The sequence below is a fragment of the Lipophrys pholis genome (genome assembly GCF_963383615.2).
Source record: "Lipophrys pholis genome assembly, chromosome: 23".
Classification (NCBI taxonomy): domain Eukaryota; kingdom Metazoa; phylum Chordata; class Actinopteri; order Blenniiformes; family Blenniidae; genus Lipophrys; species Lipophrys pholis.
Window position 1 is genome coordinate 6,710,409 of NC_137645.1, and position 13,976 is coordinate 6,724,384.

Sequence of the window (13,976 nt, forward strand, 5' to 3'; positions counted from 1 at the left end):
TGAATGACCAAACAAACAAACGAATGATTGAAATATATTTGAACGTCTTTTATTTATTGTATAAATATTTCCTAAACAAAGTCTCTGCTCCTGACGTATAAAATGTGATGTGACGTACAAAATTTGACACAAACTCGTACCAGTAAGCGTTGAGGTAAACTATTGCTTCAGATTAATTGCCTAAAAAAAAATGTAAAAATGGGAGTCGGATATTTCACAAAGTGACACGGCAAGACCAAGAGAGACAATTGGGTCTAGCGTAAGCCCAGCATTGTGTGTTGGTCTGTCCACAGAGACATTTGAAGTCAGCGACCAATTGACCAGATGGACAACAGACGGATGGATGTTAAAATCCCAACAGATTAGGAGTTGTTCATGATGAGGGGCCACCTCTGCTATGAACTCGCTGAACTCCTGAATAAAGTTCTGGTTCTATTTAGGTGGACGATGGACCAACAGCACATCAGAGAGGACAAGCCGATTCCATTGTGAACAGCTGGACTTCAAAAGAGGCAAAATCTTTTACATGTAAAATTGTCCTTGAAGACTGTGGAGACTCCACCTCCTCGACCAGAAGCTCGCGGCTTGAATCGCGACCTGCCTGTTCTTGGAGCAGTGTTGGTTTTAGTCCGGTGGACGTGTTTGAATTCTTCCAGGGGACGTTCATCCCGGCTCGTCTCATCGGCCCCTGGTTAGTACTCACTACTCACGTCATCGCTGATGTCACTGAGGGAGCACAGGCTGCTCTTCAGAGTACTTCCTGTCCCGGCTTCAGCCGGGAAGTGACCCGACCCGGGGTTCTTTCCGGTGGAGGTTCCCCACACGTTGGTGCTGGGGAAGTCCAGGCTCTTCCTCGGGGGGGCGGCTTTGTCCTGCAGGGTGGAGACAATCCGGTCACTGCTCTCCTCCAGGTCCGAGTACTGTCGCCACGGGAAACAACATCAGGACCACTCGTCCTCTGTGTGACCCGACAGGAAACGGGAAGTGTGTCTCACCTTAAGCTCCTGGACTTCGTCCTTCTTCCCAAGCAGGACGCTGACGCCCCCTGCTGGAATCTTAAGCACTCGCTGTGCAGACTGCTTCATTGCGAGTCTGGCCAGTTCACTGACTCGATTCTCTGCAACACAAACATGAACGTTTACATTCATTAAGTGTTAAAGCTCCAATTTAGATCAATCATATTTTGTTTTTAGCTTTTGAGTCCATTTTTTTAGATTGATCATCTTTTCTTTCCGCTTTAGCCATTTAGCTGTTTACAAGTGCTGTGCACTTCCAATCAGATCAGCTTGAACTACTGCAGCATTTTTTTTACTTCCCCCCCTTTTTTTTCTTACTTTCTTTTTATTTCATTTTTTCCTTTTCTGAGACTCTGCTGAATACTGACGGGATTTTTCTCCTTTCGTTGCTGACATGTTACTGTGTCCAGTTACTGGTAGAATCGTCCAAACATGTATAAAAGAAAATACAGCAAACTCCCAAACGTTCTCCGGTGACTGTTCACCCTGAGCCACTGACCTTTCTCTGTGCTCCCAGTGTTCCTGGTCTCCACGTTACCGTTCTGGTCTCTGTTGTGGCCGAGCTGCTTGATGTCGATCTCCTCTAGCTCACTGGAAAAGGACCAGTCGTCTTCGTCCTCAAAACTCTGCTTGGTGACCGCCGCCTGTTTGAACAAGCCACTGGCGACGGACCTGGCTTGGCGGGGTTTTGGCGATGAGTCGTCGTCGTCCGAGTCGGAGCGATCGTCGGACTCCTCGTCTGAGCTGAACGGAGGTGAACTGAAATCACAGAGTTTGACTTTAAGCTTCATCGATTTACTCTGGCTGCTTATTGAACCGGGCCGGCGTCGTACCTTCTGGCGGGGGTCGTCCTGGTGTGGGGGGTGGAGGTCTTGAAGCTGGTCCTGGTCCTGGGGGCCGGCTGAGGGGTCTTTGGCTGGTTGACTGCTGGTGTGGAAGTTTGCTGGCTCGTTCTGGGGGGCAGGCTGCTGGAGCGAGGGCGGATCTGCAGCACTGTGACACAGAGCGTCGGTACAAACTGTCAGACACAGAGACTCTAACCACACAGACACAGAGCGTTGGAGAGCTCCAATGGGAAGACCCACCTTGGCCCTGGTGTCTGGCTCTGATCTGTTCGTGCAGGGCGGGGTCGCTGGCTCTCCTCTTAGCGGCCAGCTTCTTCTCCACGGCGACGCAAATCTGTTTCCGCTGGCGCCAGAAGTCCGGCAACGTCTTGGCCGTGTTCTGCTGCTTGGACTGCAGCTTGTTCCAGGTGGATTTCACATCCTGGTTCTTCAGGCCGCTCTGATCCTGGAACACAACAATCGGACCGTAAAGGCCCCTGCACACTCCCGAAAGAAGAAAGAGGAAGTTTGCATGAGGACGTCGGCCAGCAGCAGAAAAAATATCTCCGTCAGGACGTTTCATACTCCGAGAAGAAGCTGGGCCAACATGCAGGCCACACCCCCTCACACCAGACCACGCCCCCATAACAGACCACGCCCCTCACAGCAAGCACACTTCTGTAAATCAGCGTTTGAACTTTTCAACTGCGCCGCTTATTTCAAGCTTCAAATGTTTCAGGAATACATTTAGCTGAACTGAAAGAAAACACTGGCAAGGCTTCAAGCTACGTGTGTGAGTGTGAAACGTACAGGCCTGACTCCCAGGTTCTCCAGCTTCTTTCCCATGGCCTGCTTCAGCTCCAGATGCAGGGCCTTCTTCATGTTGGGGTTCCTCTTCAGCATGTTGACGTTCGCCCTCTGCTTCCTCTCCGCCGCCGGCTGGGCCTTCCTCTCCGCCGGCTTCCTCTCGGACTTGCTGCTGGAGTCTGCGGAGAAGAAGTTAATATGAGCAGTGGGACGGTGGGGAGACGGAGCGCCACGGCCTGAAACCAGCACATGCACGAAGATGGCAGACGATGTGCACGACCACCACGTGATTTACCGGGATGAGAATGGGTGATATCGGCTTGTTTTGCTCAGAGGTCTGCAACCTTCATGACCAAAACAGCCGGTTTCAGGATTTCACACCAAATAAAATTTGTCTTGAGCCACAAAACAAAAACAAACAAAAACTTTACATACAAAAACTGAGGTTGCAATCATCAAGTGTTATAGCAACAATTTGAATATATATCAAATACGTTTTTCTCTTCTATGGCTATTTTCAGTCGCTTACCGGTTATTTTTACTTTACTAATTTTTTAAAACCCCTTTTTCCTTTATTTATTCTTTCTTTTGTTCATCATTTTTTATTCTTTTCCATTTAACGGTTTTTCTGTTTTTTAAAATAAATGTTCTGTTTTTGCCTGAAACCAGCACATGCACGAGGCTGGCGGACGAGCAGCATGTCAACCATGTGATGAACGTGTCAAACGCCACATAGTTTTGCCTGCCTTCCATGCAGCAGCAGCAGCAGCAGCGGTGGCGGCGGCGACATGCGGAGGCGTTAACGTTAACGTTGGCGTTACCTCGGTCCTCCTCGGACAGCTCCTGTATTGGGTCCAGCTTAAGAGCTGAGCCTGGCTCCTCTGAGTAGGAACACATCAGGTCAGCCCAGGGCTCATCATACACAGCAGCACCCGCACACTTCTACTCACCCAGCATCACTCGCTTCTGTCGGGGCTCCGGCGGCGGGGCGGTGACCACCACTGCAAACCAACACATCAGACATCTCAGGACGCAACGTCACAGCGATTCTCCAGATACGTGAAGCGGAACAGGAAGTGGAAACGTACCTGGAACTTCTACCGCACTGGTGTTCACCGAGAAGCTCTTGACCTGAAAGACAAAACGGTTGACAGTCAAAGCTTTTATTTTATAGTAATGGCTTCTCTTTGGGTTCGGCACGCAGTACGGTCCTCGTCGGAATCCTAGTGAATGTAAGAATATATACAATACAAAGTTATGGTTTTTTATTATGTATTCTTAGTATTTCAATATTTTAATCAATTAATAATTTATTTTCATATTTTTCTTAACATTTAAGTATTTTGTATTTAATACAATTTACCAATTAGTAATTGTCTTAGTATTTAATATATATATATATATATATATATATATATATATATATTATAAGCATTTAATATGATTTCTTATCTATATATTTAATATTAGTATATATTTATTCTTTATTAATTAATTAATTATTTATTTATGTATTAATATTACTCCTGTGGTGGTGCAACGCAGCTGTTATGGTCGGGTGTGCAGACCTCCCAAATGGGACTAAAAAACTGTTTTATTTTGTGTTTTTTTAATGTGTTGTGCCATTCTGATTGTTCGGGGGGGGGGGGGGCTGTGTGGTGTGCGTCTGGAGGGTGTTCTCGCACCCAGAATGGAGTGGCCGTGTCGGTGACGTGTGGGGGTGTGTTGGTGACGGGGTGGTGTGAAAAGAGGAAGTGCGGTGATGCAGGAGAGAAATGTTGATAGGTGAACTGTCAGGCTGCCGGAGGCAATAAAGAAAAAACCGACTCGACTCCTTTGTCCGTCTCATCTTTCTCTGCCTCCACAATGTATTAATTATGTCTAATATTCATAATTGGTATATTTAATATACATTTTCTTAGTATCATGATTATATTCTTAGTATTTAATAACTGACTTCATTTTATTTTTATATTTTTTCTTAGTATTTAATACAAATCTTTTTGTATGCAATATATTGAATATGATCAATTAATATTTATTCTTAGTATTTAATAATTGTAATATTTTTTTCAATACATAATTATTAAGAAACTATATTATTTAATAACTATTTAATTCTAAGTTGACCACTGTGCATGTGCAGAAGCTAAAATCGGAACAATTTTGAACGCAATTATATTAATTATACTTATTTAATGAAAATAATAATTATATCTATCCCAGGCATGGTTTTTCCTGCTACGTGAACCCTGACCTCTACGTGTCCAGTGTGAGGAGGAGAGCTGGAGCTGACCTGGTCCCTCTGGTCCCTCTGGTTCTTCTGCTCTCTCTGCTCTCTCTGCTCCCTCTGCTCTCTCTGCTCTCTCTGGTCCTTCTGGTCCCTCTGGTCCCTCTGGTCCCTCTGGTCCCTCTGGTCCCTCTGGTCCCTCATGCTCTGGATGGTCTGCTCCTTCTCCTGCAGCGTCCTGCTCATCTTCTCCTGCAGCCGCTTGCTGCTCTTCTGCTGCTCCGACACCGAGCGACGCATCTGGCTCAGTTCGTCCTGCAGCTGCAAGACAAAACCAGAGGAGACGTCAGGCTCAAGGCCTTTATTTAGCACAGACCAACAATCATACACAGTATACACAGAAATTATATATATATATATATATATATATATATATATATATATATATATATATATATATATATATATATATATAGACAAATAAACAACCACCAATTGATGACGATGCTATGAGAACCAGAGAATTGGACTCCTACCTCCGTCTTCTCAGATTCGTGCTGAGACTTCATCTCCTGCAGTCTGGATTCCCACTTCCTGTCCTGAGAGAGAAGGTTCACAACGCATCAGATACACGCTACGTCTGAATTGTCCCACTTATCTCCTTCTCTATCGACTTTTCTTGAACCCCGGAAGTGTTTTGTGTGGCGGCCATGATAAGAACTGTCCGACTTCTCAATAAGCAAAGGAGAGGAGGCTCGTTGCTTCTTTTAGAGCCTCCTTTAGGTACCACTGATGCTTCCTTTATCAAAGGCGGCGAGCTCATGCTGTCCCACAATTCTTGCAGCGACAACATTTAAAGGGACCCGCTCATCCGAGCGTTCAGGGAAACTCTCGATGTCGGAAAAGGGGGGCAGATCATGTAAGTTACCAAAACAATAATCTGCCTTGAACAACTTTAAATCCTCTAAAACCCAAATGTGCTTTTTGTAGTCCATTTTCGGAAACTTGTAGTTCTTTCCCCCACCACGGCAGACGTCACTAACTTGCGCCGCCGTCGCATTGTTATGACGTCACTAAGTGAAAGTGCTGTCCGACTGCCACACCACCGTGATCGCCTTTCACCAACTCCCTTAGAAAGCCTCCCAACACCTTTCCTTAACCCTGTGACTTCATCCAGGGGGTTAAGGTAAAGTCCATAGATAAGGAGATAGGAGGGACTTTACGGACATACCCTTAGGTTGCAGAATTCTCCCATGGTCTCTGGACCCACCTGTTTCCCGATGAGCAGCTGCAGCTTGTGGATCTGCTCGTCTCGGTAGCTGTCCACGTCTCTCTCTGGACTGGCCGTCTTCTCCGGCCTCGCCACCTGGTTCTGGTTCACTTCCTGCTGACGAAGCAACGACACGGTGAACCCAAGTCTTTTATGGTATTTTACATGTGAGCACTTTTTACTTTTTAATGACTTTTAGCAGTTTAATGTATTTTAGATGTTAAAATTTTCTACATTTTTGACCACATTTGGTCATTATTAGCAGTTCAGGTCATTTCAGCTGATTTAATTTATTTTATCAGTTGGAGACATTTTATCGGTTTTCTAAACTGTTCTGCCATTTTTAACACCTTTTAGCAGTTTTGATTCGTCCCGTCGACAACTCTAATTTGCCCCGTCCCAAGTTTCTGATGTGTTTTGTGACTTTACTAGAAGGTGCGGGGCAAAACCCCCAAGGTCACAGAGATAAAGGAGGAAAGGTGTAGGCTGCTGGCCGTACGTTAAGAGCCTGGACTTTGTGGTTGTAGATGAACTCCATCTCTCTGCGCATGCCGTCCCGGCTGTCTTCAATCTTGCGGTCCATGCGGGATATCTCCTCGGCCTTGAAGCGTTCCAGTTCCTTCAGGAGGTCCTTGTGGAGGGACTGCTGCTGCTCCTCCCGAGCCGCCTTGGCCTCCAGCGCCTGCTGCTGCTGGACGATCTGCTCCTTCAGGCCGCTGATCTGGGACTTCAGGCCGTCGATCTGGGACTTCCTCTCCTCTTTGGACTGCAGCTCTGCACAGACAGCGGGAGAATAAAACGGCCTCAGTGATCCTGTTTAAAACACAAGGTGCTGCGGACGACTACTGACTGACTTACGGGCCTCAAACTCGTCGGGGTGCCGCCGCTGCATGTGGCTCTGGAGGAACGTAGAGTTGAGAAATTTTTTCTCGCAGTGCGGACACTGAAAGAGAGAGAGAGAAAACAACACAAAGTAAAGCTGCGTACAGCGCTGAACGGGTCCTCGCTACTTGCGTGACTCTGACTATAAATGTCAGTCATTATATGTGTGTCGTCAGGGCCGGAGCATGTACGCCCCACTTCCTGTTTCCAACAGGTGGCGCTATGACCGACGGTTGTTGTCGTCGTATGGCTCTGATCAGATCTGGACTCTAAAGCAATGAGTAAAGTTTGAGGCCGATCGGACCATGTGGAGGATAGTTACAGTTCACTTCCTGTTTGATGGCGAATATTTAAAGTTTGTGGCCACGCCCACAAGTGGAGCGATGACCGAGATTCGTGTGATGAGGACAGGACTGGGAAGCAACGTGTGACGTTTGAGGCAGAACGGCGCACGTTCAGGTTATTTCCACTTCACTTCCTGTCTCCAGCAGATGGCGCTATGGCTGATGGTCGTCATTGTGATGTGGCTGTGATGAGGGCGGGACTCTGACGTAGTTTGTCAAGTTTGCAGCCGACCGGACCATATTCAGGCCTTTGACACGGCACTTCCTGTTTCATATGTTTTCAATTTCAATTTACCTCAACTTTGTCCAGTCGATGGAAACGAGAGCGAATTTATTACATTTTATGCAAAAACTTTCCTTTTGAAAAGCTCAAATTTAAGAAAGTGTTAGATTTTCTTGTCTTATAATGTGAAACAGGGCTTGTTATTTTGTGATGTCTGCATGTTTTTACCAAAATTGAGCATCATAACACAAAATAAAGCGTTGATAGATTGTCAGATCTCGACGTTGTGAATGAATATATAATGTCTTGATGATTGAAATTCATCCGCCTCCTTGTTGACAGGTGGCGTGAGAGATTATGATCTGAAGAGCTGCAGCATCACACGCCACGTTTAGCGCCTGTGACTTCATGCTCGGTTAAAGATGCTGTTACTCACACTGTGTGTGTGTGTGTGTGTGTGTGTGTGTGTGTGTGTGTGTGTGTGTGTGTGTGTGTGTGTGTGTGTGTGTGTGTGTGTGTGTGTGTGTGTGTGTGGTCCAAAACAAATGCCAAAGGTCGTGCACGGACTCCATCAATTATTCAACCTGCCATGTTTACCTAGCAACTGCTTGATCTCATGACATACTATATCCATTACCATGGTAACCAGCCGGCCAGGTCAGCTGTATCGTACACTGCTGGTGGTGGGGGGGGGGTTGATTAGCTCTATAAATAACCTGCTGGGGGTTGAGCCTCGGATTGGGGGGAGAAAAAAAAGAAGAAGAAAAAAAAGATGCTAATTGCGACAAAACGCCGCCATCTGCTCGGCAGATTTAAATCCTTTTTATCCAGATTATTATAATGGCGGCTGTGGCGAGTGTTGAAAAGAAAAGGATCGCATTCCTCCCCCTGAATAGATGAAGGGAACAATGGGGGAGGGGGAGGGGTGACAGCGGCGTTACCTTGTGGCTGATGATCTGCGGCGCCAGCAGCGTCTGCTGCGTGCGGATCACCTTCTTGCGCTGCTTGAGCTCGACGGCAAGCGCACGTGCCCGCTCCTCCTGCATCCGCTGGTGCTCCAGCAGCTCGTCGCGCTCCCGCCCGGCCACCACCAGCCGCTCCTCAGCCGCCCGCAGGTTGAGCGCCAGGACCTCCTGGCAGTGCAGCAGCCACTCTACGGTCAGCTGCGCCAGCCGCAGCAGCTTGACCAGCGCTGGGTCGACCGGCGCCTGGCACCGCGGGCAGCGCTCGCCCTCCAGGCTGCAGAACGTCACGGTGGCCACGTGCTCCTGCAGGGCGTCCACGTCCAACTGGCTCACCACCTGGTCCACGTCCACTGCATTGATGCGCCGCCAGTCCACCGTCTCTCGCCGCGGGCGGAACTTGAAGGTGGTGGCGGTGGAGTTGTTCCCGCTGGACGGAGTCATGCCGCTGGACGGCGAGTTGAGGAGGGAGGGAATTCCGGCTGACGAGTGTGCGTCGCTGCTCAGGGGGTAGTACACGCCGTCCTGGAATGGCTGGAAAGAGAAACGTTCAAAACACAAATAAACCCTGAATTTATGGAGGCGATGTCACCACGCAGCCTCCTCACCATCTCCCGCTCTGGTGCTCCCCGCAGATCAACGCGTTGTTACCATGGAGACCGCGTCCCCGCGGGAGCGGAAGTGTTGTGAAAACACAGCGACTAACGTCTCCCTGCAGAGACACACAGAAACCGGAACGTGGCAAAGAGCTACAACATCGTCAAGCGTCCGCGTCTCCATAACAACGCTTAATCCCGTGTTTCGGTTAACCTGGTTCCCGTGTTAACTGGTGACCGACGTCCTTTAGCGTCCTTGGTAACAGCTGATGGTAAAAATCCGTAACTGTCCCCGCGAACACAGTTTAACCGCATTTACAAGAAAGTTTCAAAATTTACCGTTTCTGCGTCTCTTTTAAACACCCGATGTTACGAGCAGCGGCGGTCACCAAGTAACACGGTAACCAGATCATCTGAAACACCGCATCTTTCTCTTGTTATTTCACATCTTTAAAAAAAACCAATAAACAACCACCTTCAAACATCTCCATACGTCCAACACTGTAATTTAATCCCGGTTTAATGTAAAAATAAAACTTAAAACTATCTCAACACTCCCCCATGCCGCCGAGCTAACGGTAGGTTTTTTTTAAGTTCACGTAAACGAGAAAAATAAAAAACTTTAAAACATCGTCTAAAATACACGTTAAAGTGCTCAAACTGAACAGCATGGGGTTTTTAATGAGTAGCAACAGAGAGAAGAAGCTTACTGAGAAGGTTTGGTGGCCGGCTTGGAAGTTTTTTGGAGAGCTTTATGGCTCGAGGCTCCACATTCCTAAAATCTGGAAGAAAAAAAATTCCAAACGTCGAGGGTCAATTATACTCAACCACTTCCGGTAACCGCCTTCAAAATAAAACTCCACACTAATAAAGCGTGATGTTTATATACCTTCTGCCGATATTCTACTGTTTTTACTCACATTTCTGATTGTTTTAGACACAAAACAATAATTCCTGAACGATCAGTTTCTAAAATATTAACTAAATTAGCTACATAAAGTCATAGACAAATACCGGAAGTAGAAAGAGTTCGTTAATTTAATGAAGGTTTTCAATCATGAAATACGACGTTCGAAATCCTAAAAAGAAGATATCCTGACAAGCTGCCTTTTATATATTTAAGAATATAACAGAAAATGATTTTAAAGAAAACATTTTAAAGGAAAAAGGAAAACAATGCTGCCCAGTGAAAAATATTATTAAATATATTTGTGAGCAATGGGTAGTCGGGAACTTTCTGATTTGGCTGCAGCGGTGTTGCTTTCAGCCTGGTTGGCTTTCATACCGGTTCTCGTGACGTCACACCCCCTGCTGCTCGGCTCCTCTCGGAGCAGAACACGCGCTACAGGATTTCTCCTCGCAAATAATCGTTCTTCATATCTTTTATTGTTCTTCTTTTATTCTTCATATCGCTCCAATTCTCAAGGATGACATCACAAAGTTTGAGGCCATAGTATGTGAAAGGAAAGGAAGGAAGGGAGGGAGGAAGGAAAAAGACAAAACAAAAACAAAAAATAGACGAAAGGAAAAAATAAGAAAACAAAGGAAAGAAAGTTTTGTTTTTGGATAAATGTTGACATCAATAAATATAAAGGTAAATAAGGCCCATTGTGGATAAAAAGAACCTAAAACGAGAAAAAATAATATTCAAAATGTAAAATAATGAAAGTAAACAATAGTAAGATATGATTGAATGTGATCATTAAATATCTATATTTTTAAATGATTTGAAAGATATGACTTAATTAGTTTTTACATTTTCACATCCTTCAGATCAATTTCCCCGCTTCTTTCTGTATCCTGGAACTCTGATGACCAGTTTGTTTCTGTTCAATGTAGATTTGTTTAGTTGACGAATGATCAAGTTCTGACCAGCAGAGAGCAGCAGAGATCTTCTCCTCTACTTGTTCTTCCTCTTCCTCATCTTCCTCCTCTCAGAGTTATGAGGCTATGATCAGTCAGCGGCCGTGTGGAGGAGAAGCAGCTCCTCCCGAGATGTAGAAGCCCGGCCCTCCGCTCACTTTACATCTTGATTTATGAGTTGATTTGGCGCGGCGGCTGCTCGGCGGTTTATCTTCTCCACTTCCTGAAACCCCTGGAGAGCGACTCCCTCCACCGCGGACAGAGAGCCGCTATAAATAACAGTCGCAGTAGTAACAAGCAGAGGAGAGGACATATTTATTCATGGAGGAGCTTCAGGATCTGGACCGGCCCGCATCCTGAACCTCAGTCAGTCCGCGGCGTCTCGGAAGTGTTGGAAAGTCTGACGGTGGCGCAGAGTTTCAGTACCACCAGTAATAAAACGGCTAAAACTGCTAAAATGGTCAACGATCACATCAGGTTGCAACGATGTGGGTCTTCAAATGTTGTTTTTCAAAGCCTAAACTAAATAGTTCTACACACTTATAAATGGCCAAAGGAAACAAAAAGAAAAAAATCTAGCGACGCACTGATCCCATATCTGGATCCAATATCGGCCCGATATCATCAAAACCGATTGATCTGGTATCGGACAATGCAACCTGTACCTTTGATAGGTTTCGGTCCACCGAACAGAGGAATCCTCAACCTTTCAGTCGTGCTCATGGAGCGAAGTGGCGGCTGGTTGTACTGCTTTTCTTCTCTACGTCTAAAAGTATTTAACCTTTTACGCCGACGACGCATCGCAATCGAAACCGAAAATGCTTTTTTAGTGCCCCATCCGCTCCCTCCACAACCCCTTCAGCTTTTCACAATTTAAAGTGAACTAAACAAGCGTTACCACGGTAACAAGTGACTTCAGGTGTTCCGTTTTTTTTTTTCTTCTCGCCATCGGGCTGTTAAATCCGACCCGGCGGGTTTTTAGTTGTGGCGTCAAACCCAGACGCACGGACGTGTCGGCTGGAATCGCCTCAAACCGGGTCCAGAACCGCCCACCTGGTTTCATCTCAGACTCTTTGTTGTCTATTTCCGACGAGGCGGCGAGAGGTCACCTGGTGATTCAGCCTCGTGGGAAGCAGAGATGAAAAAGACAAGTTTCCTTTCATTGTCTCCTGTGAGTGTTGCCGGGTCATAATAGATTTAAAAAACAAAACAAAAAAAAAAACCCTGACTGCCGAGGAATTATAGAAAAATATATAACAGACAAATGATGTTCGTCGCCTCCAGCAGCAGGAGATGTTTAGGAAGCGAGCTGAGAGAGATCTAATGTTTATTTTTATATCTAGATGGAGGGAAAGGGTCTGATGAATGACAACGATAATAAAGAAATAGCTAAAACGTTCTAAAACAGCGAGAATTGCGAGAGCAGTTAAAATGGCAGGAGGAAGACGATGAAGATGAAGAGGAAGAGGAAGAGGATGAAGATAGTCTCCTGTGTATTCACGTGGTGAGTTTGTTTTGTGGTAGAAACGTGTCTGGGACGTTAGGAGACGCTCCAAGAGTCTATGGAGGGGATGGTGGTGTGGTCCTGGTCCTGGTCCTGGTCCTCCTCCTCTTCCTCCTGCAGCTCATGTTAATCCCCTCAAACAGTTTGATTCTCCTGCATCAGTTTTGATCTTCCAGAACAATCTTCTTAACCGTCCATTAGTGCTGCTGTGATCCTGACCGAGTCCACCAGGGTTTTTAACCAGACTTTACTTTAATACGCCGCTGAACTTCTGGAAACGTCCTCCTGTTAATACCACTGATTATCTCTTATCGACCAGGGGAAACTAGACTGCATCATCAGTCCCAGAACGTTCTCCCGTTTCTTCATTATTCTTCTCTACTTGTCAGTTTTTTTTAATGAATGTGTTAATGGTGGTGTTGTCACGTATCCAGTCTCCCTTAAATTGTCTTTATATCGATTGAAATTCAATTATTAAGGAGAAAAAAGATCAAACAGAGCTCATTCTGAATATTTTCATATTGTACTTCTCTCATTTATATGGGGGGGGGGGGGTACATGCTAAACTCCCATGACGATTAAGTCGGAGTCGGAGTGCACGGCGGCACAAAGAGGATTGAACAAACTAAAGTGCACCCTGGGTGAATCCCTCAATGGACGGAAGCCATCTTAGGTAAAATAACCAAAGCTTTTGATCGGGGGAGGCTTAGAGGAAATCCACGATCCATACAGAGACGTCAACTCTACCGGACTCTTCAAGGTCACGGATTTAACTGTCCAGAGTACACCAAGTCACGCTGCACTTAGAAAACTGAAGCAAAGTTTGACTGTATCGGTCGGAAGGCAAACAGGAATCTACAAGACGATTAATGATGAATGGGTTTTCCATCATACATTTTCATTGGGTTTGGGCTCTTTGCTTCCATCTGGAGTCACTAAAAAAATGGCACCCAGATTCGAACTTCACTGTTTCTTTGCACAAGATTTAGGCCCCGTTTACACGAGTGAAAACGAGTGTAACAGCAAAACTTTCATGACTTTTTGGGGGTCGGTTTACAAAACACCGCCACTCGGATCCACTGAAACCAGGAGTGGTTACACCGGCTCCCGAGGTGGAACTTTTCTATGGTCTATGGAGTGTTACTGCACATGCACACCTCCGGTCCAGTGGTTCTGTCCAGTCCAGTGGTTCATTCCAGTCCAGTCGAGTTTCATGATAGCACTGCTTTACCTTCTGATTTCTCTCTGGATGCTCGACACTCGTTCGCTTCATGAAAACACACAGAGCCAATAAACAGTTTTAATTTCGTTTAACGACTCCGTGTAGAATAAACATTTAAAATGTAATCTGAGCTGTGAGATCAGAGATGAATAGACTCAATTAAAGTCGTGCTTATGAATGTGCGTGTAAGCTTGCAGTAATGTCACTAGGGCTTCTTCCGCCAGGTTTTCAAA

At 46.0% G+C, this 13,976-nt stretch overlaps 1 protein-coding gene across 2 annotated transcripts; it reads right to left on the reverse strand.

Annotated features, from left to right (window-relative positions):
* Positions 1-29: 29 nt before the first annotated feature.
* On the reverse strand, positions 30-9,270 carry dzip1 (DAZ interacting zinc finger protein 1). Of its 2 annotated transcripts, none has more exons than XM_080493191.1 (15): positions 9,167-9,270; positions 8,538-9,092; positions 7,006-7,090; positions 6,647-6,921; positions 6,148-6,264; positions 5,414-5,476; positions 4,944-5,198; positions 3,736-3,778; positions 3,598-3,648; positions 2,651-2,826; positions 2,102-2,306; positions 1,850-2,009; positions 1,516-1,775; positions 996-1,117; positions 30-872 (listed from the first exon to the last, which is right to left on the reverse strand). In XM_080493191.1, exons 1-15 carry the CDS (start codon positions 9,167-9,169, stop codon positions 693-695), a joined length of 2,550 nt encoding a protein of 849 aa, XP_080349317.1. In that variant the 5' UTR covers positions 9,170-9,270; the 3' UTR covers positions 30-692. The 2 variants fall into 2 exon arrangements, with proteins under 2 accessions (XP_080349317.1, XP_080349316.1); XM_080493190.1 differs by having other exon boundaries at positions 30-920.
* Between the last annotated feature and the right edge of the window lie 4,706 nt (positions 9,271-13,976).